Genomic DNA, 25,712 nt, shown 5'->3' on the forward strand with positions numbered 1-25,712 from the left:
AGAAAGAATGAGAAAATAACCCACGTTAACAATTTTCAAATTTCTACCTCATTTGGTTTTATTTATTTCTCTTAAAAAAGGGAAATGGCTAATGTTTAAAAGTTACAAATGGAGGGGCGCCTGGCTGGCTCAGTTGGTGGAGCATGGGACTCTTAATCTCAAGCTTGTAAACTGAAACCCCATGTTGGCTGTAGAAATTACAAAAAAATAATAATAAATAAACCTAAAAAAAGGAAAAGTTACAAAAGGAAAAAATGAAGAAGTATGCCTTGCCAATTTCTGTATTTTCCGACTCACCCCCCACAAAAGAGAAAATAATAATAAACAAATTACCTATTGGATTGGTTTTCCTGCACAAATGGATAACAAGTAATCAGGTAGCTGGGAATTGGAGTTGGTTCTACACCAGAAACATTTCCATTATCATTTGGGAGTGCCATCGGGATCATAAATGTATCAGGATTCTTCTTCTGGGGAATAAATGGCTCTACCTCAGCTGAGAGCTTGACATTCTTAAAAGAGATAGTAAAACACACTATTAATAAAGGAGCAAAAAACTTAATACAAATTCACAATTTAACAATGGAAGAGTCGGTGTTTACAAATAGTAATTAGATCTCCTCAGTATGAGAAAACATCCAAAGGAGCAGTAATGTCAAATTAAAATAACTAAATATGATTATTTAGGCAAAGCCATCAAATAAAACAGGGAAACGCTTATCAGAAGTTATTGCATTTTAATGAAATCATTTCTTATGTAACCAAAGCTGTTAAAACAATCAAGAGTACAAGGAAGTCAGACTTGAGACCAAAAATAAAGCTGGTAGTAAGAAATCTATCTCTTCAGACAAAACAATGCTTTTAACTAATTTTGTTAGGAGGGAAAATCATTAAACAGAGTTCTGAAGGATACTCACTTTATATTTGTTTGACTAGTCTAAAAAATAGTCTATTTCTATCCATTTCAGGAAATTAGATTAGTATGGTTTAGTTAAAAGGAAGGAAAATGTCCAAGATTAATGGAAAAAAAAAAAAACAAACTTAACATAAGGGCAAGAAATTTTGGCTCACAGTTAAACTAGGAGAAAAAAAGGAGTACTTCAGTTTCCCAGTAGATAACTTGAGTAAACTAAAGTAATCCAGAGTATGTACTCTCATTTTAGTTTATTTTGTATTTTTTCTTACAAAAAAATCTAAGGAAATTTAAAAGATATATTTAAAAAACTAAAGTATTTTAGGATGCACATGTGGGTGACAAAACTATAAAGAAAAGTAAATAAGATCTGGGATAAAAGTCAGGACAGGAATTACTCATATGAAATTACTCATGTGAAAGAGAGTTGTGATCACGAGGAGGTACCTGGAGAGCTTCTGAGTGCCTGACAATGTTCTATATCCTAACTTGGGCGATAATTACAAGGCATTCACCTCATAATTCATTTAGCTATCCATTGCTTTTATGCAGTTTTCCTTCTGTATTTAACAACAAATTTCTTAAATTTAATTATAAAAAGAAAAAACCTATAGACACATTCTTCAAAGGTAGAATGTTAAAAACCACATAAATATCACAATCTAAAAAGATATTAAACACTTCTTTAAGAAACCAGTAAGTGAAGTGCAATCCAATGCTTCAATCATTCAAATCAATTACCTCAAAGCAATAGTCCTAACTAGAACTTCTGCCCAACAAACCCAGTAGGATGGCATTTATCGGAAGCTCTGAGCAAGGCAGAGTTCCCAGAATAAATGTCAGGCATGTTTCTCACAAAGGTAATCAGTAACAAATGCAAGAAAATCTGAAGACAAAATCTATAAAGACTTGATATGCTCAATAGGATAGCCTTTATTCAGATAAATTATTCTCTAAAAAGAGTCCACTGGAAATACTCAGAATGCTTGTAAAAAAGTGGGAAGAGAGAAGAAATCTGAACTATTTATAGTAGTATTAATTCAATATCCTTCCTACCTGATTAAACTTTGAAATCTACTTTTATACTATTAACCGAATATGAAATAGAGACAGTACTTGCACTTATGAATACAGTATCTGTGAACTCTAGCTGGTTTCTTGAATTTGAACCCTGAAGGCAAAACCTCCTTCAAATGCTAATAGTCTAAGTCAGTAATTTTCACTGCAATAGTCAACAGAACTCAAAAATTATTTGTGTAAGATATAAGTTATCAATCTAATAAATGTTCCCTCAGGAGGAAATGAGGGGAAAAGGCTGATTTTCAACAATAATGCACAGATAATGGAATCTTGCTTTATAGAGTTCATGCATAGGCATAAAAAGAGGAAAAATTTAAATCACATTTTAACTACACCGAAAATGTAATTTTTAGGATATCTTTGAAAAATCTAAAAAGTCCTTCTGAACATATGAGAACTCTCTGAACAGTTTTATAGATCTGTATTAGAAGGCATTAGCAAGAAATATGATTATATCAAATTTCCATATGAAAAGGAAATAATACTAATATAATTATAAAGAAATAAGATAATTTAAAGATAGTAAGTTTCCTAATACCGCCCCACCAAATAGTACCAACTCATAAATTACGATAGTAAGTTTCCTAATACCTCCCCACCAAATAGTACCAACTCATAAATTACCTTGGTAAAAAATTCAAATTCTTGCTCAAGTCAAAAGTTGCAACAAGTTTTTATACTTAGTTTCATTTTACTTTGTAAGAGTTTTATGAACTTAGGCAGCCCACGTCAAAAAAGTGTCATACATAATTTATAGTTGATATCTGTACATATACACAGTATATGCCCTTAAATATAAAAGTTTGTAATGATTTCTATTCTAAGTGCAATTCTAGATATCAGAGTTCAACAATAAAACTCACAAACACTGAAGTGATCCTTTGTTTTTAGCAAAAAAGAGAAGCTGCTGTAGTCAACAGCTGCACAAACAGAAGATGTCACTAGTAGGAACAGACTGGCAAACTTTCTCCTACAGTTACAACTCTCTATGGTCTTAAAAGTTGTTTGTTGTGACTTTGGGGCCTTCAGTATCATACATTAAAATGAAGCATCTGCTATTCTCAGGCCTAAAAAGTAAAGATAAATCCCAAACTATTTTTAAAATTCCACATAATAAAGCCCATATAGACAATATGTTAAGTAACAAATTCTGGCAGTATTTCAATTATATTAGTATAGAAATCAAAGAAAAATGTCCTACATAGTGGACAACAAAACATAATAAAAAAAAATTACACTACTTACTTCATACAGTGATATTCCTTAGTTTGAATTTTTTAGTCTACTTTTGACAATATCTATTTTTTTGGAATCAGAAATTTTATATAAAATAAGTCTAAACTACACAAAGTCTAACTATTCCTGTACTACTATTTGCTTAAAAAAAACTATCTACATAGTAAAATTATCTTTATCTTTCAGAAATTATTTCAGCATTTTCCAAATAATGAAAAATCATAATAATCCCAGAAACCTGTACTGGGGGGGGGGACATAAGCAGTTTCACATTCTTTTAAATTTAGCATATATTAAAATAAATGTCAATAATAAAACTTCTTTGATGTGAATAATCTAGAAAACCCAAGAATTTATCAGAACATGAAAATATAAAAGCCTTCTTTAAAAGAGCGTATTAAACAAATGCACTCAGATCACTGAGAGCCTATATAAATTCAACAAATATGCACTGAGTACATGTTCTGGAAAGAGTGCTGTACTAAACTGGTTCAGGGAAAATGGGCAAACATTACTACGAAGCACCCAACAGCAGGAAATGCACACTAAACTCCTCTGGGATAGAATCTCCAGGAGAGTGCAAATAATTTTCCCAGATTAAGCAATAGAAAAAACACCCACTTAAAATCAAAACTGAAGTAGAACATAATAAGGCACTCTCCCACAGTGAAATTTCAGTATGTATCACACACCTACAGAAAAAATATGACCATGGAAACCCTCTACATCCTTTGTATATTAAGGTAATAATACAATATATCAAACATTAAGATATTTTACATCTCATGGCCAAAGAAAAATAAATGTCTTCCAAAGGAAAAAATGACTAATGCTTAAAAGATACTTGCTGGCTGTATTGTTTTTGATTGGAATGACTTATACTGAAAGTAAACACTTGACAAATCAATTGCAGTAGTTATATATGTAAGTTTTGCAAGACTTCAGAAAATACTGAGAAAAAAAATCAAAATAATTAACTGAGACTGCCCACTTGATTTACTATTCAAATCTCTTCCTTTTTTCTTAAAATAGATTACACCTAATCCTATTAAAACCTGATGGTACTTTTCTAAAACTTAATACTGGTTTTTGGATTATCTAATTTATTAATTTTGGGTTTTCTATTTCTTTTCCTCTCTTGCTTTGATAGGGTTTTCCTGCTAACTTCTAGCCCTGGACACTTGATTTTTATTTACCTTTTAAAATGTTTAATAATGAAAGTATTTATGACTATGCATTTGCCTCAGAGTATACCTTCAGCCACATCCCATAGGTTTTCATATGTATTACTTTTTCAATAGCCCATAATTCCACTTTTTTATTTCCTCTTGATCAAGGGCTTAGGAAAAATGTCTTTTTAAATTTCCAAAGGTCGGGTGGCTGGGTGGCTCAGTTGCTTGAGCGTCCAACTCTTGGTTTTGGCTCAGGTCATGGTCTTGGGGTCCTGGGATCCAGCACCACATTGGGCTCCCCGCTCAGCAGGGAGTCTGCTTCCCCTCTCTCTCCCTCTGCCCCACCCCCCACACTCTCGCCACCAAATGATCTAAAAAAAAAAAAAAAAGTTAAATTTCCAAAGGTTATTTTACTTTCTTTTTTATTACAAAAGTATCATTTTTAAAACCTGTTAAGATAAACCATTTACTTATATTCATTAAGGCCAACTACAAGTATTATTGAATAATAAATGTTTTATAGTAACTTATTTAGAATATATTTAGCTTGCAATACTATTTGAAGTTTATCAATTATTTAAAGGAAAGAATTATAAGCCAGATGATTTTGTATCTTTATCGGTGAACAGCACTTTGCATGAAGTCATATGTATTTGTTCCATGTTTGCTTTTCTAAGAGTTAAAGACACTGGTGATCAATAGTTTTGTAAATTGTTTTTTATTTTATTTTTTAATTTATTTTATTTTTTTTACATTTTTTATTTTTATAAATATTTTTTATTTAAATTCAATTAACATATAATATTATTGGTTTCAGAAGTACAGGCCTGTGATTCATCAGTCTTATTAGATCACATGCCCCTCCTTAATGTCCACCACCCAGTTACCCCATTCCTCCACTCCCCTCCCCTCCAGCAAACCTCAGTTTGTTTCCTATGATTAAGAGTCTCTTACGGGTTTGTCTCCCTCTCTGGTTTCGTCTTGTTTTATTTTTTCCTCTCTTCCCCTATGATCTTCTGTTTTGTTTCTTAAATTCCATGTATCAGTGAGATCATATGATAATTGTCTTTCTCTGATTGACTTATTTCGCTTAGCATAATAACCCTCTAGTTCCATCCACGTCATTGCAAATGGCAAGATTTCATTTTTTTAAATTTTTATTTATTTAATTTATTTATTTGACAGAGAGAGAGAGAGCAAGAGCACAAGAAGGGGGAGCAGGCAGAGGGACAGGGAGAAGCAGGCTCCCTGCAGAGCAGGGAGCCCGATGCAGGGCTCGATCCCAGGACCCCGGGATCATGACCTCATGACCTGAGTCGAAGGCGGCCACTTAACCGACTGAGCCACCCAGGTGCTCCAAGATTTCATTTTTTGCTGCATAATATATATATTACACATCTTCTTTATCCATTCATCTGTCAGTGGACATCTAGGATCTTTCCATAGTTTGGCTATTGTGGACATTGCTGCTATAAACACTGGGGTGCAAGTGCCTCTTCAGATCACTACAGTTATATCTTTGGGCTAAATACCCAGTAGTGCAATTGCTGGGTCATAGGGTAGCTCTTCTTTCAACTTTCTGAGGAACCTCCATACTGTTTTCCAGAGAGGCTGCACCGGCTTGCATTCCCACCAACACTGTAGTAGGGTTCCCCTTTCTCCACATCCTCACCAATATCTGTTGTTTCCTGACTTGTTCATTTTAGCGATTCTGACTGGTGTGAGGTGGTATCACATTGTGGTTTTGATTTGTATTTCCCTGATGCCAAGTAAAGAACTTATCTAGGGACGCCTGGGTGGCTCAGTCGGTTAAGCGTCTGCCTTCGGCTCAGGCCATGATCCCAGGGTCCTGGGATTGAGTACCGCATCCCGCTTCTTGCTCAGCAGGGAGCTTGCTTCGCCCTCTGCCTGCTGCGCCCCCTGCCTGTGCTCTCTCTCTCTCTCCCTCTCTCTCTGACAAATAAAATCTTTAAATGAACTTATCTAATGCTAACGTTCTAAAAATTAAGCCAATGTTTAAATTAGTTGATAATACAAAAGATACTGTAAACTTCAAGTGTTTTGTCACTTCTAAGGCTATTGTTCATTTTTTAAAAATGTCTCAAAACACTGTCTTAAATTTCCTAAAAATAGAAACATTAAGCCTTTATGAACAAATAAACTCCATGACTTATTTTTCACATCCCTTTACACCAACTTCCCCCCCCCAAGGACCAAAAAAAAGGCATTATACCAAGTAATAACTGTTCTTAGAACATCTAACTCTGGCAATTAAAATTAAATTACTTGTTTTGATTTAATACAGTCTTACTAAAAGAGAATACCCCTGAGATCCTCTTTTGGTTATAACATTCTTTCAAATAGTCACTACTGCAATTAAGACTATTATCTAGCATGTATTCCAGTAACTTACTTTTTATAATCTTGATCAACATATATACAATTCAACATATATACAATTTACCCTTTTATCAAAGATTTTATTTTTTAAAAGAGCAATATGAATACCTTCAGGCAAAACATGCTTAGATTTTTTTTTTTAAGTTACACTTGTGCAATACTCCAAGGATTTCAATTAGGTTAACATGAAATGCACAGTTTGTATGAAGTACTGTTTTCTTAAAAAATCTAATTTCGGGCGCCTGGGTGGCTCAGTTGGTTAAGCGACTGCCTTCGGCTCAGGTCACGGTCCCGGAGTCCTGGGATCGAGTCCCACATCGGGCTCCCGGCTCAGCAGGGAGCCTGCTTCTCCCTCTGACCCTCTCCCCTCTCGTGCTGTTTCTCTCTCTCTCTCTCTCTCTCTCTCTCTCAAATAAATAAATAAATAAAATCTTTTAAAAAAATCAAATTTCTATAAATTGCTAATCACTACAATATTATGAGTAAGTTTTAATGCTGTAGGCATAATCCCCAAAATTCTGAATATAAGACAACACTGACTTAAAATGAAAAAACAAACATTTTGTGAGGGAAAATGGAAATCCACATATCCCATATATTTTTAGTGACTTTTACCTATCTAAATTCACTTCATTAGTAAATATATAAAAGTGGATTCCAAATAACCTGGAAAAGCCATTACATTACTCTATGGTATAGTGGAAACAATGAAGAACTTCACAAAGTGGAGAAAGCTCAGTTCTGGCCCCTAATCTACCATTAAATTAATGGTTCTTAGCCTTTTTTCAGTGATAGGTTCCTTTGAGAATATGATGAAAATAATGGAGTCTTGCCCCAGAAAAATGCTAATATAAAATGAAGCACACTCCTTCCAGGTCATCCATGGACCCCTGAATTAACTGCCTTCAGCCTGAACAAGGCAAAGCAGCATCACTTTTCTGTATCTTGGTTTCCTGTGAGTATGTAGCAGGTGGGAAGAGAGGGTGGTCAGAATTATTCTCTTACTTAAGGTTAGGCTGAGGAAGAGGCAGGAGGTACCAGAATGAAAAAAGGAACAAATTCTTCAACGGACAACCTACATTCATGATTTCTTTCCAATCCTTACATTTCTACAAGGTTTTAATAGGTTGTGGACTTCGGAAAGATGTAGGATGAAAGAGGAATAGGTTCTCTAGTTTAAATAATCTGCTCACAGCACTTGCTGTTAAGATAACCACACACAAATAGCTATGTTAAATAGTTAATTATATTTCCTCTAAGATGAAAGGAACCATAAGTATACATATGGTAGCATTACTGGTTATAGTTTTGGCATCATAAAGGACCTGAGTTTAACCTTTTTATTAGTGACACACATACAAGAAAATTGTTCAAGAAAATTTCCTATTCAATTGTCAGACTTTGAAATTAAAGGCATTTCTGATAAATGCCTTAAAATTTTTTTTTTCATTAAATTGGATATAGGCTGTATATAGAATACTCTGGGTCACTAGAAAGCCAAGAGGCTCTGATCAATTTTGCTTTGGTAAACCCAGGTATTATCTCATAAAACTCATTTGTGTTTTCAAATTCATATTCTCATAATTTTTTTAATTAAAGCTTTTGTAAAAAAATAAATATACACAACTAGGAATCTGCCTGCTAAAAGAGCCAGATTTCAAAATCAAAATTGCCTTTGACTAGCTACATATATACATATATACAGGAATTTTGAAATCTTGTCTCATTTCCTCAGATACTAATTATCTATTTGTAAAATAGGCAAATCACTAGTCTTTTTTTTTTTTTTTAAGATTTTTATTTATTTATTTGACAGAGAGAGAGAAAGAGAAGGAACACAAGCAGGGGGAGTGGGAGAGGGAGAAACAGGCTTCCTGCTGAGCAGGGAGCCCGATGTGGGACTCGATCCCAGGACCCCGGGATCATGACCTGAGCCGAAGGCAGACGCTTAACGATTGAGCCACCCAAGCGCCCAAATCACTAGTCTTCTTCTCCTTCATCTATTTGCCTAGCTCAACACTGGGCAAAGCCTTCAACTGAAGAGAATGCATAGTGAATGAACTTCGATTTCATCAAATTTTAAGTCGTTTCATAGAGGGCTCAAGGATGGAAAATACTAACACTTTGCCGGGGGGGGGTCCAATTATTTTGGATTATTATTTACATTTTCATCATCCCTGCCTCCCAGTAACTACTCGCGTGGATAATCAAGAATTTAATACAATTAAAACCAAAATAGAACACTAATGGAACTACTCTGAATATGAAAACTGTCTCGGAAATGCGTTCATACTTCGGATCCACATTCTTAAAATATAAGCTCAATTTTTCAAAAACACTAATTTTTGCAAAATAATTGGACAGAAAGGCAGGGGAAACCCATAGTATTTCATACCTTAAAGGAAACACCTCCCTAAAACCACTGCAAAAAACAATGCTCTGCTCAACGGAACGTTGATCCAAAAAAGCCCATAACCCCCCTGCTCTGTAGTTACCACACATTCTCTGACAGTCTTTCTGGGTGAGAAGCCTTCGAAAGCCTTGCCACCTTGAAAACACATTCCAGAACTAAAGGGGGGGGGGGGGGGGTTACTCGCTGGAAGTTATAAACCCTCCTCTCAGGCAAGCACTGACAACTTGGGAGTCCTCTGGCCCCTAACACCAAACCACAGAGGAGGAGCAAAAACGAGTCCCCAGCCCGGGGGAGGGGGGTAACCAGGGCTGGAAAAGCCCCCGTCCCCCGAGGCAGCAACTGCAACAATGCAGGAGTGGGGCGCCGCCAGGCTCTCAGGCGAGGGGAGTCAGCTCCCGCAGGAACCCAAGGGCTCCGGCGGTCCAGGCCCACACTCAGAGACCAGGGCCCGCTCCGGAGGAAGCGGCGACCCCCAGCACCCGGCCCAGCCGGCCCAGCCCGAGCCCGCGTACCTGGTCAGTGGGGGCTCGGTCCATGGCGCCTGCAGCCGCAACGGGCCTGCGTTAGTCGGTGTGGAAAGCGCCTCGGGCCGCTTTCTCCATGGCCCCCCCGCTCGAGTCGAGACAGGGCTCAGGACCTCCGCCCCTATCTGGCTGGCCCCGACACAGAGTCCGGCTACGCCACTGGCCGAGGGGGTGGCTCCAGCCCTGGGAGAAAGAGGAGGCGGTGGCAGCCTCGGGGAGGGATCATCTGGGACGGAAGCCGAGGAGGGCCCAAATAGGCGGCAGGAGTAGTGGAAAATGGCGGCTCGCGGAAGGGAATGGGGGGAGGGGCCGAGAAGGGGCGTGGGCGGAGTGACAGCAGAAGTCCTGAGCAGGTGGTAGCGGGAGCCTCGGCTGGCTGACCGGGAGGCTGAGGCCGAGTGGAGATTCCTGTAAGCAGGTGCCCCAAGCCACTCTGCGCTTTGAGCCGGACTCAACTGTCCCTTTGGACTGTTAAACTAAGGAGTGTCGGGCCACTTGGGACACAGAACACCCGGGTTCCAGTCTTCAGGGACCTCAGAGACTACTTCATTATTCCAAATCATCCCTTAGTAATGTTGGAAGAGCTTTTAGCTGCCCGCTGTACATAGCGATCCTTCCTTATGTTATCTAGCTAAAGGAAGTCATGTCTATAAAGGAAAATATTACAGAAGGGCCACTGGAGAGAAACTGAGTCAGGAGGTTACACAAAGGCTTATGGATTAGGTAATTCATTGTCCAGGCCCAGGCTCACCTCCACCCTCACCTCCAGGCTGATCTCGCCTGTCTCAGAATGCCTAATTTTACTCAGGCTGTATCACACCAACCAACAGGTAACTACGTACTCTGCTATGTTGCTTTCCTCCCTGTGCTTATTGATTGTTCCTTTTATTATATTATATATATTATATATATTATCCAGTTCATTAGCTCCTCTAGGAAAGAGACTGGGCACTTGGTAAGCATGGCTGATTCCCTCTGGGCATCTTCTCAGACAAACCTTCCAACAGGTACCTCTTCTCAGAATAGTTCTTGCTTGCTGGTCAGCTCCAGGGTGAGGAAGAAAAATAAAAAGCTACATAAGCTAAATTATACTTAAGTGAAGGAAGGGAATGGAGGTGGCTCCTGTTTGAGGGACTGGAATGGAGATTTACAGCTGGGAAAGAGAATTTTAAGAAGTGTGCTTTGTCATGCTTCAGAAGACATCAGTAAAGACTTGAATTGCCTTTTAGTCTAGGTTGTTATTCTGGTTTTGTTTGAATTGGATTCTAAGAAGAGGCCGGTCTGTGAAACCTCTAACTGTACTTACATTGATACTGTACTTTGACCTGGTAAAAGGAGCTATATTGGGTTAACAAGACTTACATCAAAGCTGGCAGTAGAAACTGTTTATAAGGAGAAACATTTATATTTGTACACAGAGATCTTTCATTTATTTAGCTTTAACTAAATAAAATATTTTTATTCTCGAATTTTATGTGTTTATGTGCATATGTGTGTGCGTGTGTATGTATATGTTTGTTTAAATTGTACATGTATGTCTGAATGTTACATACATGAAGAATTCATGCAATGTAGCCCCTATCAATGAATGCAGAATAAATTTAGGTTTGCATAGAAAAGCTAAGCTATTTATATGAAGTAGTTATGTAAACTAACAGATGATCATCCTCCTTCACAATTGAAAGATAAAAAGAATTCTGAATTTTCAGAATGTCTCCCCACTGGTGGTCTCTAACCATAAGACACCCGGATCTAAGTAAAAAGATAATAATAATGCAGTACTAATGTAGTCATAAAAATATCACGGTTCTTGGTCTCTTTCCTGCTTCTAAGGAGTAATCTGAGAAAATTGAAATAGAGGCTCTCTAAGGATCTTTCCAAATTACAGGATTTTTATGACTATGAAATCGTTCTCATTGAGAATCTTCATTGTAGAAGATACTCACTTAAATTTTAAGATCAGAATTATAAGAAATTATATGAACAACAATGTCACAATGCCATTCTTATTTAACACAATCCTAGAAAAGACTACATAGAAATTAGAGTAAAAAAGTAAAATATATGAAGAAAAAAAGACATTTGAAAATACTATTTTGTATGGATGAGATGATTGAATTTTAATTAATCATTTCATTGAGCAACAAATATTTAATGTGCCAAGTGCTATGCTAAGTACTGGAGGTACAGCAGTTGACACAACACTGTGAAAGCAGAAACCATGTTTGTCTTGTGGGCAAGACATACATAGAACAAGTAATTACAGGTAAGCTGCATGTCATGAAAAAGGAAGTTTAATAGGTTCCGCCATAGTGTGGGATGGAAGGTCAGGGAAGTCATATGTAAGTAAATGGCATCTAAGCAAAGACTGAAGGGTGAGTAGGAGTTAAGGAAAAGAGGTTAAAAAGTGGTTCCAAGAAAATGGCTAATGTGAGGACCCTGGGGTAAAAGTATCCAGCATCAGTACTTAAACAAGCTCATTCCTTGAGAGTTGAGGATGAGAGGGATAATCCAACAGAGCAAGGCCTCTGACAAAGTAAAACCAGGAGAAGAAATTGGCCGTAGATGGGAGTAGGTACGTGTTGTCCATGATAACAGAAGGAAAGGGAAAAAGGGTAGATATGACTGCAGATACATTTATAAGTTGAAGGAATTCCTGTCTATGGCTTCTATTTTCTTGGGGAGGTAGGGGGCCAAGATTATCTGCTGACCATGGAGGGAGGCAGAGTTGTGATGATCATGCACTTGTCAAAACTCAGCAAACATAATTTAAGAGCTACGCATGTCATATAAATTTTACATCAAAAAGAAAAAACTATAAATATTGAACTCTAGTTTTAAGAAATTCATGTTCTTCCATAACCCAAATCTCTATCAAGATATGGAATGTTACCATGAACCCCAGTGGTTTTTAAAGCTTCTCTACTTATATCAAATGTTTGTCTTATTCACTGCTGCATCTTACTACCTATACCAATGCCTGCCATATAGCAGGTGCTCACTAGATATTTGTTGAATAAATGAACATGTGCTATGATATTAAATCAGGATTTTTTAATTCAGGGGTGGGTTTTGTTAGGCATATACATTTCACTGAATGAGCAGGATTCAGTGGGGTAGGAGAACAAAATTCTTTCATTTTTGCTCCGCTAAGTGTTCAAATTCTCTGAGGGCTGCTCTTTATTCTGCCCTGGATGATATCTCATGAAGGTCACACAAACTTCATTCCACGTTAAAGCTTTGCCTTTTCCCAAGCCCAGTCCTGCTTCAGGACTGCAGTGGGTTATTTGGTATGGGCCGCCTTTATTTTGTTTTCTACCTTTTGCATCTCCACTTCCTCCACCTTAACTACTCGCTGATTAAGCTTTCCAGTTCCTCCAGGTTTATATTGTGCAAGGGAGGGTAGCAGAGCTTCTCGGATGTCTCAGATATATGACATGCACAAAGGCACTTCCGGGCAACCACTTACAACCCTAGCCTTAGCTCTTGGGACTTTTTGGGGTTTAGCCCTCTTCTTGATCCCTTGGGTGCTCAGCAAAGTACTCTTCTTAGCTGGACTCCCTTTTAAACTGGCTTCAAGTATAATTCTCTCCCACCATCCCTGGGAACATTTTTGCTATACTCTTTTATCACTTAATCTCCCTACACATCCATCCCTCCATAAACTCATTAATTCATCTTATTTTTGGTGTGTAACAAAGTAAATTGCTTACATCAGTATACTTTCCCCTGGGAAAACTCATGTTTCCACCGTTGGTGAAAGTGTGGCTTGTTTCCAGTGTTCTCTCTCTCTCTCTCTCTAGTCAGCCTCTGGTTTTCTTAGGAAAGTATCAGATCCCGGGTCTTTGTATTCCCCCAGACTCTAGGCAACATGTATCAAGTTCTCCAAGTGTTTCCCTGAAAGCTCCTCTCACATAGCTTGAGATTAGGGGGAGCATCTCTTTTTTCCCTGTGGGCAGAGTAGGGAAGTGTCAAGTGTCTCCAAAGCAACACTCTTCCTGAGTCATCAGCCCCCTACCCCACCTCCATGCTCTCGGGGCTGGGCACGAGTGATGAATAATGCTAAGCCACAATTTCTTAGCATATTTTGCATGGTAGTCTAACACCTGACTTTAGGATGTAGGGGTACTTGGCACCTAACCCATTGTCCTTTGAGCACCTGTCAAAACAGCACCCTTATTGAATGTCATGTTACATGTTCATTGATTTAACAAATATTTTTTGAGCACCTGTTCTATGCAAAGCACTGGTCTAGGTAGTGAGAATGCAACAATGAACAAAATCACTGCTCTTGTGGAATTTACAATTTAGTCTGGGTGATAGACAATAAGCATATAAAAAAGATAAATTCATGTAGAGATGAATGCTGTGAAGGAAGTAAAACATGCTAATGTGATTATTGCAGACTACTTTCATAGGTTGACCTCTAAGATGTGGATATCTTACCTGAGACTTGATGAGTACTAAAAGGAAATACCAAGGAAAACAAGGCCCTGGAGGGAAAAATCTTGTCATCAGAGTAACAGAATGGAGAAGACAGGTGTGAGTAGAGAATGGTGGAAGGGGAAGAATGGTATGAACAATGGACTGAACATGAGAGTAGAACCAAACCAGATCATGTAGGAATTTATAGGCTAAGGTAATTTTAATTTCAAAAGCAATTTGGAGGATTTTGAAGAGGTGCACGCAAATTCACATTTTGGCTAAATGCTAAAGAGTCAAATGTCAAAATTAATACTTTCTTTCTGGAATATAAAGACAAATTTGAATGTTTATTTAAGAATTGAGGGACAGGGGGTGCCTGGGTGGCTCAGTCTGTTAAGTGGCTGCCTTCGGCTCAGGTCACGATCTCAGTGTCCTGGGATGGAGCCCCACATGGGAATCCCGGCTCAGCAGGGAGCCTGCTTCTCCCTCTCCTGCTCCCCCCTGTCTGTGCACTCTCTTTCTCTCTGTCAAATAAATAAATAAAATCTAAAAAAAAAAAAAAAAGAATTGAGGGATGGCTGGGTGGCTCAGTTGGTTAAATGTCTGCCTTCGGCTCAGGTCATGGTCCCAGGGTCCTGGGATCGAGTCCCGCATCGGGCTCCCTGCTCGGTGGGAAGCCTGCTTCTCCCTCTGCCTGCAGCTCCTCCTGCTTGTGCTTTCACTCTCTCTTTCTCTCTCTCTCTCTCTGACAAATAAATAAAGAAAATCTTTTAAAAAAAGAATTAAATTATTATAATTTTATTACTAAAAATGTTACAGTCAAACTTTAGAAGTTTGAACTAATACAGCCTCAACTTTCCAGCATTGTATTTCCCACATGTTCCTGCAGTCGCAATATTGCACACTGTGACTTTAAATAAAAACTCACTTTCAACTAAATTTAGATGAGGAGCAAGATATTTTTTGGCTAGCTCTGCTAGTATAGGGTACTTCCTATAGTGATTTTGCCACATGTTATTAAGCTTTTCTTCCTTTTTGATAGGAACTAAGGTAAAGTTTTATCTGCTTTAACTCCTGGACTAGAATTGGCCAATGAAGATTATTCAATTTCATGGAAGCCCTCTAGAAACTGAAGCTTGTGCTCTGATTGAAGAAAATGCTTTGTGAATATTTTCAGATGTAGACCTAAGACTGTTACTCTCATTTAGAGTTTTAATTTCTCATATGTTTATTTCTGCATGCCTTTCATTATTAAGTTATATGTATATTTTTGGCTCAAAAGGACAATTTTCTTCCTTAACTTATCTAGCCAACCTTTCTAAATATTGTATTAACTTTCAATTATCTCCCTACTTATTTAACTCCTTGAACGCTCTCAATAATCTTTTTATATGAAATTAACTTTCACAACCACCATTATTATACTACAATTTAAACTCTATATTTAAACTATTAATAGATTTCAAATTTCATCCAAAATGCTTACCTATATTTGAGAGTGCATATTCATATATTAACAATAACTCTGACTGGCATACCTTGTTATTATAACTTATCTGTTATGCTGATTAGATATGATACTTACCCTTGAGATCACTTGATGGGTGGCCATATCAAGTTTAGGGTGGCCAGAAAGTGAAATAGGAATTTGACAAATATTTTTTAAATTAAGATATAATTGACATATAACATTGCAATAGTTTAAGTTGTACAGCATAATGATTTGATATATTGTGATATGTGTAAAATATATTGCAAAATGATTACCACAGTAAGTTAAGATTTATCACCACACAGTTACAGACTTTTTTCTTATGATGAGCACTTTTAAGATCTAGCCTCTTAGCAATTTTCAAATATACAATATAGTATTATTAACTATAGTCATCATGCTGTCCCTGAAGTTCCCCAGGACTTATTTATCATATAACTGGAAGTTTGTACCTTTTGCCCCCTTTACCCATTTTGCCCACCTTCCTCCCTCTACCTTTGGCAACCACCAATCTGTTCTCTGTATCTAGGAGTTTGGGTTTTTATTAGATTCCACATATAATTGAAATCATATGGTATTTGTCTTTCTCTGTCTGACTTATTTCATTTGGCATAATGCATTAAAAGTCCATCAATGTTACTGCAAATAGTAGAAGTTCCTTCTTTTCAGTGACTGAATAATATTGCATTCTATATCTAGATCTAGATATCTCACATCCTTTGAATCCATTCACCTGTCAGTGGACACTTAGGTTGTTTCCATGTCTTGGCTATTGTAAATAATGCTGCAATGAACATGAGGTTGTAGCTATTTTTTTCAAGATAATGATTTCACTTCTTTTGGATGAATATCCAGAAATGGGATTGCTGGATCATATGTAGTCCTGTTTTTAAGTTTCTGAGGAGCCTCCATACTGTGTTTCATGGTGGCTACAACAATGGCAATGATGGTGAAGCTGAAAAGCAAATTTTGGCCAAATAGCCAGGTCAGAACACAGCTGAAGTTGAGTATATATCTCACTTTTTTGCAAGAGAGTAACATGCTCTAATGGCAAGAAGGTGGTTAAGGTGACAGACAATAGGATCAAAGTCGCATAAAGATAGTATTAATGAGGGCACCTGGGTGGCTTAGTCGTTAAGCGTCTGCCTTCAGCTCAGGTCATGATCCCAGGGTCCTGGGACCGAGTCCCACATGGGGCTCCCTGCTCAGCGGGAAGCCTGCTTCTCCCTCTCCCACTCCCCCTGCTTGTGTTCCTGTTCTCACTATCTCTCTCTCTGTCAAATAAATAAATAAAATCTTTAAAAAAAAAAAAGATAGTATTAACGAAAAATCACCACAGGTAACATCTGCATGTTTTCAGCATACAAGGTAAACCCATCCAAATTCTTACATATTAGTGGCCAGCTGATAGGAAAAAAGGGTCCCATTGATAATATCAGTGGTATGACAGAAAGATGACTACAAGACTAAGAATCATCAACTTGGGTTTAAATCTTAACTGTACACCTGAGAAGCTGTGTGTCCTTGAAAGTCTCTCTGAGCCTCAGTTTCCTCACCTACACATTGCACAGGACTGTTGAGAGATTCAAGTTAAGGTAATGCATGTGTAAACACACTGCAGGCTCTAAAAGAGGTTCTCATTCTAGAGCACTGTATTTTATTTTATTTTATTATTTTATTTTTATTTTAAGTAGACTCCACACCCAGCATGGGGCTTGAACTCACAGTCCTGAGATCAAGACCTGAGATCAAGAGTCGGACACTCCACTGACAGAGCCACCCAGGAGCCTCTCTAGGGCACCTTTAAAACTAAGATGCTCAGGCCTTTCCTTAGACTGATTAAGTCAGGGTCTCTGAAGCAAATAATCCCAGCCAGAGTAGCCATAAAAATTTAAGTCAGATTGTACCCCTTCTCTCTTCAAATTCTCCAGTGGAGCTTTCCATCTCAGAGTAAAGCCAAAATCCTTAGAGTAGCCTCGTGTTCAGGCCCCCACCTCTGGCCTCATTTTCTACTCTTCACCCTTACTCATTCGGCTCCAGCCACGAACTGGCCTCCTTTTTGTTCCCCTGACATTACAAACACATTCCCATCCGGGAGCCTTTGTCTTTGCTACTGCTACTGCCTGGGCCTCTTCTCCTGGTTACCCCATACTGCTCAAGCCCTCTCTTCAGGCTTTTGCTGGAATGTGACCTTTGAGTGAAGCCTTCCCTGAGCACCCACTGTCTGTAACACAGCATGCATGCACAAAATCCCTTCCTCCTTCCACCTTTTTCTCCATAGTATTTATCACCATCTGAAGCGCTATATATTTTATTTGTTTTGTTTGTTTATTGACCATTGTTTTCCACTAGAATGTAAGCTCCATGAGGGCAGGGATTTGGTTTGATTGCTTTGTCCACTGCTGGGTAGTCCCAGTGCTTAGAACACTGCCTAGCCCATAGCAAAGCCACGATAAATAATTATGGTTGCTATTCCAAATGGATGCTCTGAGCAGGTGCCTTACTCAGCCTAAAAACTTCAATGAAAACTCACTGCCCACTCCACAATACATTCGGTGCTTTCCTACCTCTCTGACTTTGTTCACGTGGTTCTCCCTATTTAGCATGCCCTTCTCATCTTGAAACTCATTTCCTCCATTTCCTGGATGAAAAGGATCCTCCTCAAAATTCCTCCAGCTTATTGTGCCACATCCTGCCTTAAATTATTTGTGTACTATGTGTAATTATTTATATAATTATTTCCTTTCTCGGAACGTACACTCCTTGAGAACCGCGTTACTCAACAGTGTTTGTTGAATGAATGAATGAGCTTGCTTTTGTAGCTGACTCAGACATTTATCAGAAGAAGAGAGGTAATTAAATGGTAGATTTAAATGGCAAATCCCCTAGCTCCAACAAGAACACAGGTTGCACATGAGTAAAATAAAAACAGATGAGAACATCCAAAGTTAATTCGCAAATGAGGAGACCCATCATACCAAAGATCAACAACTATGAACTGCCTTGTGGATAATCTAGTTTAGGTAAGAGTGACTTGAAGAGGAATGATTTTATTGCACAGATGGACTCTGAGAGCCAGACAAAAAGTTAGACGTGACATTCATGTTTATGGCAGTCAGGTCTTCGGCCTCAGCCAGCTAAAAACAGGAAATAACTTCCCAGATTTATTACGATGTCCTTCAGATTATTTTCATGAACTATTCCAAATCTCAATCTTTATCGGAGGATACTCATTTATGATAGTAAAAGCAATAAATCTCTGACACTTCCCCTTCATTTGGATGTACTATATAATCTGAAATTGAAAAAATCTCCTTCAACTCAATGGTTTTGTTCACCCTGCTTTTAAAAACTTTTGTTAACAAGCTATCTAGATTTCTCAGGTCAGTGACTCATATCCTCAGCTCCCCAAACCTAGGTTCTTTCTGGAATGTTCTTTCTGAACCACCAAAAGCTTACTTCATCAGCAGGGCCTGATTTTTTGAAGCCAGGAATTTATGAAGCTCAACCCATGAATGCATAACTCTTCCTTACCTTGGATATGTTACCAGTTCTCCTTAAGGCTTCCAACCAGCGTGACTGAGCGAGACATGTCTCATGAGTCTCAGAAGGGAAAATAAGAAGCTGGAATTAAATAACTAAAGCTGGCAGAGGTAAAGCCTATGAAAAAATTCCTGCGCCAAAGAAAACCATCAAAAAAAGCATACGTTGTAGAGGAGAGAATTTGATTTTTTTCCTTTTCTTGAGTTCTAAATATTTTACATAAATTACATCATAGCAATAAAAGCAGAATAGAAAAGAAAGAAAATCACCCACAAACTCATCTTTCTAACAAATGAAGGATTTTTTTCTAGTTGCTGCTTATCTATATGCATAAACACCTACACAACAGTTTTTATTTATGTAACCTGGAGACTCTCGGGCCTATTGCACAAGCAATTCAGCCCACTCTCTAGAAATGAGGTAGGAAGAAATCACTGCCCACCTCCCACCCCCCACTCTGGGGCCTTACTCAGCCTGATGCACCTAGGAAGTCCAGAGACCCATCACTGACCCTAGAACACAACAGGGTTTCTCCGTAAGACCTCAAATACCATTTCCATCCCTTTAAAAAATAGCTGGAATCTTCATGTTGGCAATTATATCAAATCCATATCTCCTTGCCAAACTATAGTGGTCCTGCATTATCTCAGCATGTGGATAGAAGGTAGTATTAGTGATAGAAAAAAAGATGATAATATTAAAAAAAAAAAGAGGCATAAAAATCCTAAGAGCATCAATATGTCCCTGCAGTGATTTCATCCCCAGACCCATTAACACCAAAGTCAACAAGAAACTACACAAAGTGTTTTTATTCTCTTACTTGCTTATAAAACCCTAGCCTCTTCCCTAGTCCTTCCACAATCTGAGCTGGCACAACTCTTAAGGAAGACAATTGTAGCAATCCTCGTCTTGTTGCTTCTGGCTGACCTTCTCTGTTTCTTCACATGGACTTGTAATAGGCCAGCCATTCACCTGCCAGCCGGCCTTGAGGTCTCTGGATTCCCAGCTGTGCTGAGCCCTGACAGGTTAACATTTCACAGGCTTTGAACCTGTCAAGGTCTCTGAAGGAGAAATAATAGGAACTATAACCCCTGGCAGTCAAAAATAATGATCTGTTAAGGCTGTCCACAATGGCCCCTTATGGAGTAGTAATAGTAACTATATACCTACTTCGATTGTGCCAGAAACAGTACTGAGTCCTTTCCAGAAAGTATCTCATTTTTTTTTTTAAAGATTTTATTTATTTATTTGAGAGAGAGAATGAGATAGAGCATGAGAGGGAGGAGGGGCAGAGGGAGAAGCAGACTCCCTGCTGAGCAGGGAGCCCGATGCGGGACTCGATCCCGGGACTCCAGGATCATGACCTGAGCCGAAGGCAGTCGCTTAACCAACTGAGCCACCCAGGCGCCCCAGAAAGTATCTCATTTAATCTTCACAACAATACATGAGGTAGGAATTATTGTCTTTTTTTTTTTTTTTTCCAGAAGGGGAAACTGAGATTTATAATATCTTAGTTAGCTTCCATAAGAGCCAGTACAATTAGAACGTGGCGGGACTGGAATTTGAACACAGCAAGCAAAGGAGCTTGCACATAAGGAGACCACTTTTTCCTGCTGATGAGACAGATGCATGCAGGGGATGCTTAACAGCTTGCTTTGGAACTCAGGCCTTTTAGGCACAGAGCTGGGCAAGGCCTCCTAAATGCTGCATCTCATCATGTGTGCTTGGACTCTGGTCGTGACTGGAGTCATCCTGTTGAGTCCTCATTGCAGCCTGAAAATGCCCTGGGGTAGAAAATAACCTTGAACCTAGTGAGCAATCAGACTGGGACAGAAAGAGGAACTGAAGCTCCAGGGGAAAAGTCCTTCTGGCAGGTTCACGCATCAGGCACAAGGAAGTGGTTTTGGATGACCCAATCAGCTGGGATCAAAGAAGAACAGCAACTGGTGCAGCAAGGCTGCTCCAGAGACGCAGATGTCCTTATGTCTGTTAACATATTTTGCCAAGGGCACACGAAAAGCTATTGTCTCCTTCGCGGGCAGTAAATGTATCCGTTCCAAAAGATGGGAAACCAGTGTGTTTATGAGGAGGAAAGGAGGGGGACAGGAAATGTGCAGCGAGGGAAAGAGAAAGGACAGGAGAAAGCAAAGCAATAACTAAAGCAGGGACAGAAATAGGCTTCAGGCCGCACGGATGGGCATGGTATGAAGTCTTCCCGTTTCTCAGCATGCCCATCACCAAAGCCCAAGTGCAGCACCAGCCGAGCCCAAGGCTGTTGACAGGACCAGAGGCGGGTGGGGGCATCCCACACACACACCTGCCCTGCCCCCATCTCCACCGCAGCTCATCAAGTCTCCCTTGTTTTCTCTCCTGCTCTTCCTCCCCCGTTCTCCCCCATCCCTTCCCTTCTCCACCTCTCCATGCTTTACTTTCTTTTCCTCTGCCCATTTTCTCATTCTGTAAATGCTCCGCTCAGAAGCATGCCGTGCTAAAATGCTAAAACAGCTGCTAGCCCTGGCTCTGGAGCGTGACGCATGACTGTGCTGTTATCCTGGGAAATGAGGTGAGGGGGACATTTAAGCCTGAAGCATGCAGTGTTCCTGTGCTCACCGAGGTCAGGTCCTGAGAATTAGCAGCTGATAGCATCCTAGCACTTTCAAAGGTGTAACTCTGTTCTGAGTCTGCCTACTCCACCCAGGACCCTGTGACACTTTTGAAGTATGTCTTGTGTAACATCTTGCAATTCCACTGCTGCAGGGGAAGGATGTTTGCTTTCTATGGGAGTCAGTGACTCAGTGCAATTAAGTCTTACTCCTTCCGAGGTCTTAGTTTGGTGTTTTTGTACCTTTGTGTTCTTTTTTTTTTTTTTTTTTTTTTTTTTTTTTAAGATTTTATTTATATATTTGAGAGACAGAATGAGAGAGAGAGCACATGAGAGGGGGGAGGGTCAGAGGGAGAAGCAGACTCCCTGCTGAGCAGGGAGCCCGATGTGGGACTCGATCCTGGGACTCCAGGATCATGACCTGAGCCGAAGGCAGTCGCTCAACCAACTGAGCCACCCAGGCGCCCTGTACCTTTGTGTTCTTGAAATTGTATGTTGGTGTGATTAAGTTTGGACTTAGTTTCAAAGCATTAAAATATTTGTTTTACCACCAGAGTAAAGTCTGTTCTGAGGGAAATCTACTATATTCAGAGGGAAAAGATGGAATGCTACTATATAGAAAGTTAGATATTAGGTGGTAAAATTCACTCTCTAGTGCTGTCAGTAAGAGGGCTAGACCGTTCATTCACTCAACACATAGTTAAATATGTCAGCAGTGATGCCTGCTCTAAATAAAATTAAAGTTTGGTAAAGGGATAATATATGTAGGAGGGCTATGTTAGATAGGTTGGTCAGGGAAGACCTCACTGAAAAAGTGACCTTTAAGCAGAGCACTGAAAGGAGGGGAGTGAACCATGCAAACATTGGGGAAAGAATGTTTCAGAGAGAAAGAACAACGCGTGCAAAGGGCCTGAGATAGAAACGAGCTCGATGAGCTTAAAGAATAACTAGTTCTAATTTGAAGGCCAGTCAAATTAGAATAGACTTAGGAGAGCAGCATAGTCACAGAGGTACGCAGAGCCTGTTAAGGCTATAATAAATAATTTTTAAAAAGATTTTATTTACTTATTTGACAGAGAGAGAGAGAGAGTGAGCACAAGCAGGGGGAGCAGCTGAGCAGGGAGCCTGACGTGGGACTCAATCCCAGGGCCCTGGGACCATGACCTGAGCCGAAGGCAGACGCTTAACCGACTGAGCCACCCAGGTGCCCCAAGATCAGAGTTTTAAATGAAGATTTGCCACTCATTGCTCTGGTGGGTGAACTTGCACAAGTGTCAGATCAGGATAATGTCAGTATTCACGTCATAGTGTTACTGTGAGGATTGGATGAGTTAAAGCCCTTAAAGAGATTAGAAGTGTACCTAGAACTTAGCAAGCACACAATATATGTTAGCTACTATTACTAGTAACTTCGTTAGCTTTAAAACCTGTTGACAAAGAGGTTTTCTTCAGAACTATAGATCCAATACAAAGAAAACATTGAAGTAGACCTTCATTAAGTTTCTGCAGTTAGTTAACACCATGTTATTTGCAAATTCAGAGAATGAAGTTTGATACAAGGCTTGACCTCGCTCAAGGCTCCCAGTGACTTACATTTTTTAAATTGAGGTACAATTTACATAACATAAAATTAATCATATTAAAGAGTACAATTCAGTGGCACTTAGTATATTCACAATATGGTACAACAATCACCCCTACCTAGTTCCAAACCATTTTCAACACCTCCAAAGGATACCACTATCCATTAAGCAGTCATTCCCCCTCCCCCCCCCCCCCCCCCCCCGTGACCACTAAACTGCTTTCTTTCTCTGTGGATTTACCTATTCTGGATAGTCCATATAAATGGGATCATATAATATGTGGCCTTTTGTGTCTGGCTTCTTTCACTTCGAGTGACTTATTATTGAAGATGAAACTGCAGATCCCCGAAGAATCACCATCCCATCATCCCATCATCTCTGATAGCTTGGGAATTTTCCGATGCTTGATGGAGACCCTGGGTCTCTAGGATTTCAGATTCTGTCCTCTGTTAAAGAAATGCTTGAATTAGCAGTGAATGGATTCTTGGGAAAACCTCAGGAAGTTCTAAATCATTTTAACATATCAAGTATCTGAGACAAATGATGCCCTCAACATCCGGAGATTTTGGCAATGATGCAGTACATACAATCCTTGATGCACTTATTACAAAAACAGTTCCTCTGAGCAGAGTGTATAATGTGCTAGAGCCTAATGAAAGACATATTTTCTGACTTCAAGCTTCCCATAATCCACGGGAGAAAAAAAAGAGACAAATGATCAGACATTAAAATACAATGTAGTAAGTGCTGTGACTCAATTAAGCACAAGGTACCATGGGATCACATGTGAAAGTATCTCTCCACATAGGAGATGTTGGAGGGCTACTCCTTATACTCCATCTTTCTTCCACAAAAGGCTGAGTCACTGTATTGCTAGAGGAAAAGCAGATTTTATACAACACGAGGTAATACTTTTCAGGATGTTAAATGGTTGTTGACTTTGGAGACTGTCTTAACTTGTTGTCATAAAGAGTGCTGTTACCACGGGTACTTCTCCTTAGATTACTAGTGTTCTGTTTAGCCATTGATGCCAAGAGGCATTAAGGTACAGATTGCAACTTAGGATAACATTCCTTATTGTACGGAACTAGACATTTATTGATTAACTCAGAAATCCTTGCTGCTATTAAAGAGTTATTTTCTTCTTAAACTCTTTAACAATTTAAACTCTTCATAGCTTTTAGGGGACTCTATTCTAAGAGTAAGTGTATTCTCTTAATTACGTTCTGTCTCAGCCCTCTGCTACAATCGTAAGTCTGCCCCCATTATTTGCGACATGTATGCATTATCACACATGACCTTGTTGTCTTTGCTCAAGATCAGTCTCAAGCTGGATAGCAGCTGATGGTATCACTATTGTCTGCAGCATTATGAGCACACCCATTTTCATAATATTTAAATAAAAATTGTGCTTGAGTACCATCCTCATCTCTCCTTGTCCTCGGAAATTTTAGGCTTCCGTTTCTCCTAGTCATTTCTGATTCTGATGTCCTGCTTCTGCTGAATTCTCAATCCTTGCCCTGGGTCTCACCCTTCGTACTTACTGAATCTTTTCTGCACCACATCATCCCGTATTGGACACATCTGATCTCTCCACTCCCCAAAATACTACTGATCAAAGCAATATCCAAATGCTTAGAGACAATTGAAAAGGTTCTAATGCAGGACAGGAGAGCAAATAACTTAAAATTGCATATTTTAGTTGGTTCCAAAGTCCCTTCGGCCATTTCTCTCACTATTTTTTCCCCACCTCTTTTTTCTCTCCCCTAATTTCTCTCAGAATTCAGATTTTCTCCCATTTTATCATTATGCAGAGCCCCCTAGGTCATTCTGATGCATGCTAAACTTTGAGAAGACTTGACTGAAGCAAACTTTGACTATATACAATAAGTACACATATACAAATATACTTCATCATATTTAATGGTTGTACGGATTTCATGATTCCATACTCCTGGACATTGAGGTCGCTTCCAATTTTAATATATGAAAATACACTAGAAGAATACATGAAAAAATTAAAATACTTATAGAAGATCTAGCTATTTTAGATGAAAAAATTTTGTAATTCCTTCAGTGTTAGAATATTGTTTAACAAAAAATACAAATCGGAAGAGAGCAATGTTAGGTAAGCTAACAAAGGGAGGGAGTTATGCATTGTCCACCAAGGGCACAGGGAGCACACTATGGTAGGTGAGAAACTCCGTGAAGCTGGGGACTATGTCTGATTTGTTTACTTTCATATGCCCAGTGCCTTGAACAGTGCCTGACACAGAGTAGGTGCTTAGTAAGTATCTAATGAATGAAAGGATTAAGCAAGTGCTGCTGA

At 39.0% G+C, this 25,712-nt stretch overlaps 1 protein-coding gene across 2 annotated transcripts in view; it reads right to left on the reverse strand.

The window, feature by feature from the left end:
* Window positions 1–9,935, reverse strand: part of SECISBP2L (SECIS binding protein 2 like) — a 62,396-nt gene extending 52,461 nt beyond the window's left edge. For both annotated transcript variants that reach the window (XM_044917918.1, XM_021693738.2), the window contains exons 1-2: window positions 9,727–9,935; window positions 334–512 (exon numbers count right to left, since the gene is read on the reverse strand). In XM_044917918.1, the coding sequence (XP_044773853.1) occupies window positions 334–512; window positions 9,727–9,750 (203 nt within the window). In that variant the 5' untranslated portion in view covers window positions 9,751–9,935. The remainder of the gene's footprint in view (window positions 1–333; window positions 513–9,726) is intronic.
* Between the last annotated feature and the right edge of the window lie 15,777 nt (window positions 9,936–25,712).

The sequence above is a fragment of the Neomonachus schauinslandi genome, chromosome 9, assembly GCF_002201575.2.
Source record: "Neomonachus schauinslandi chromosome 9, ASM220157v2, whole genome shotgun sequence".
Classification (NCBI taxonomy): Eukaryota; Metazoa; Chordata; class Mammalia; order Carnivora; family Phocidae; genus Neomonachus; species Neomonachus schauinslandi.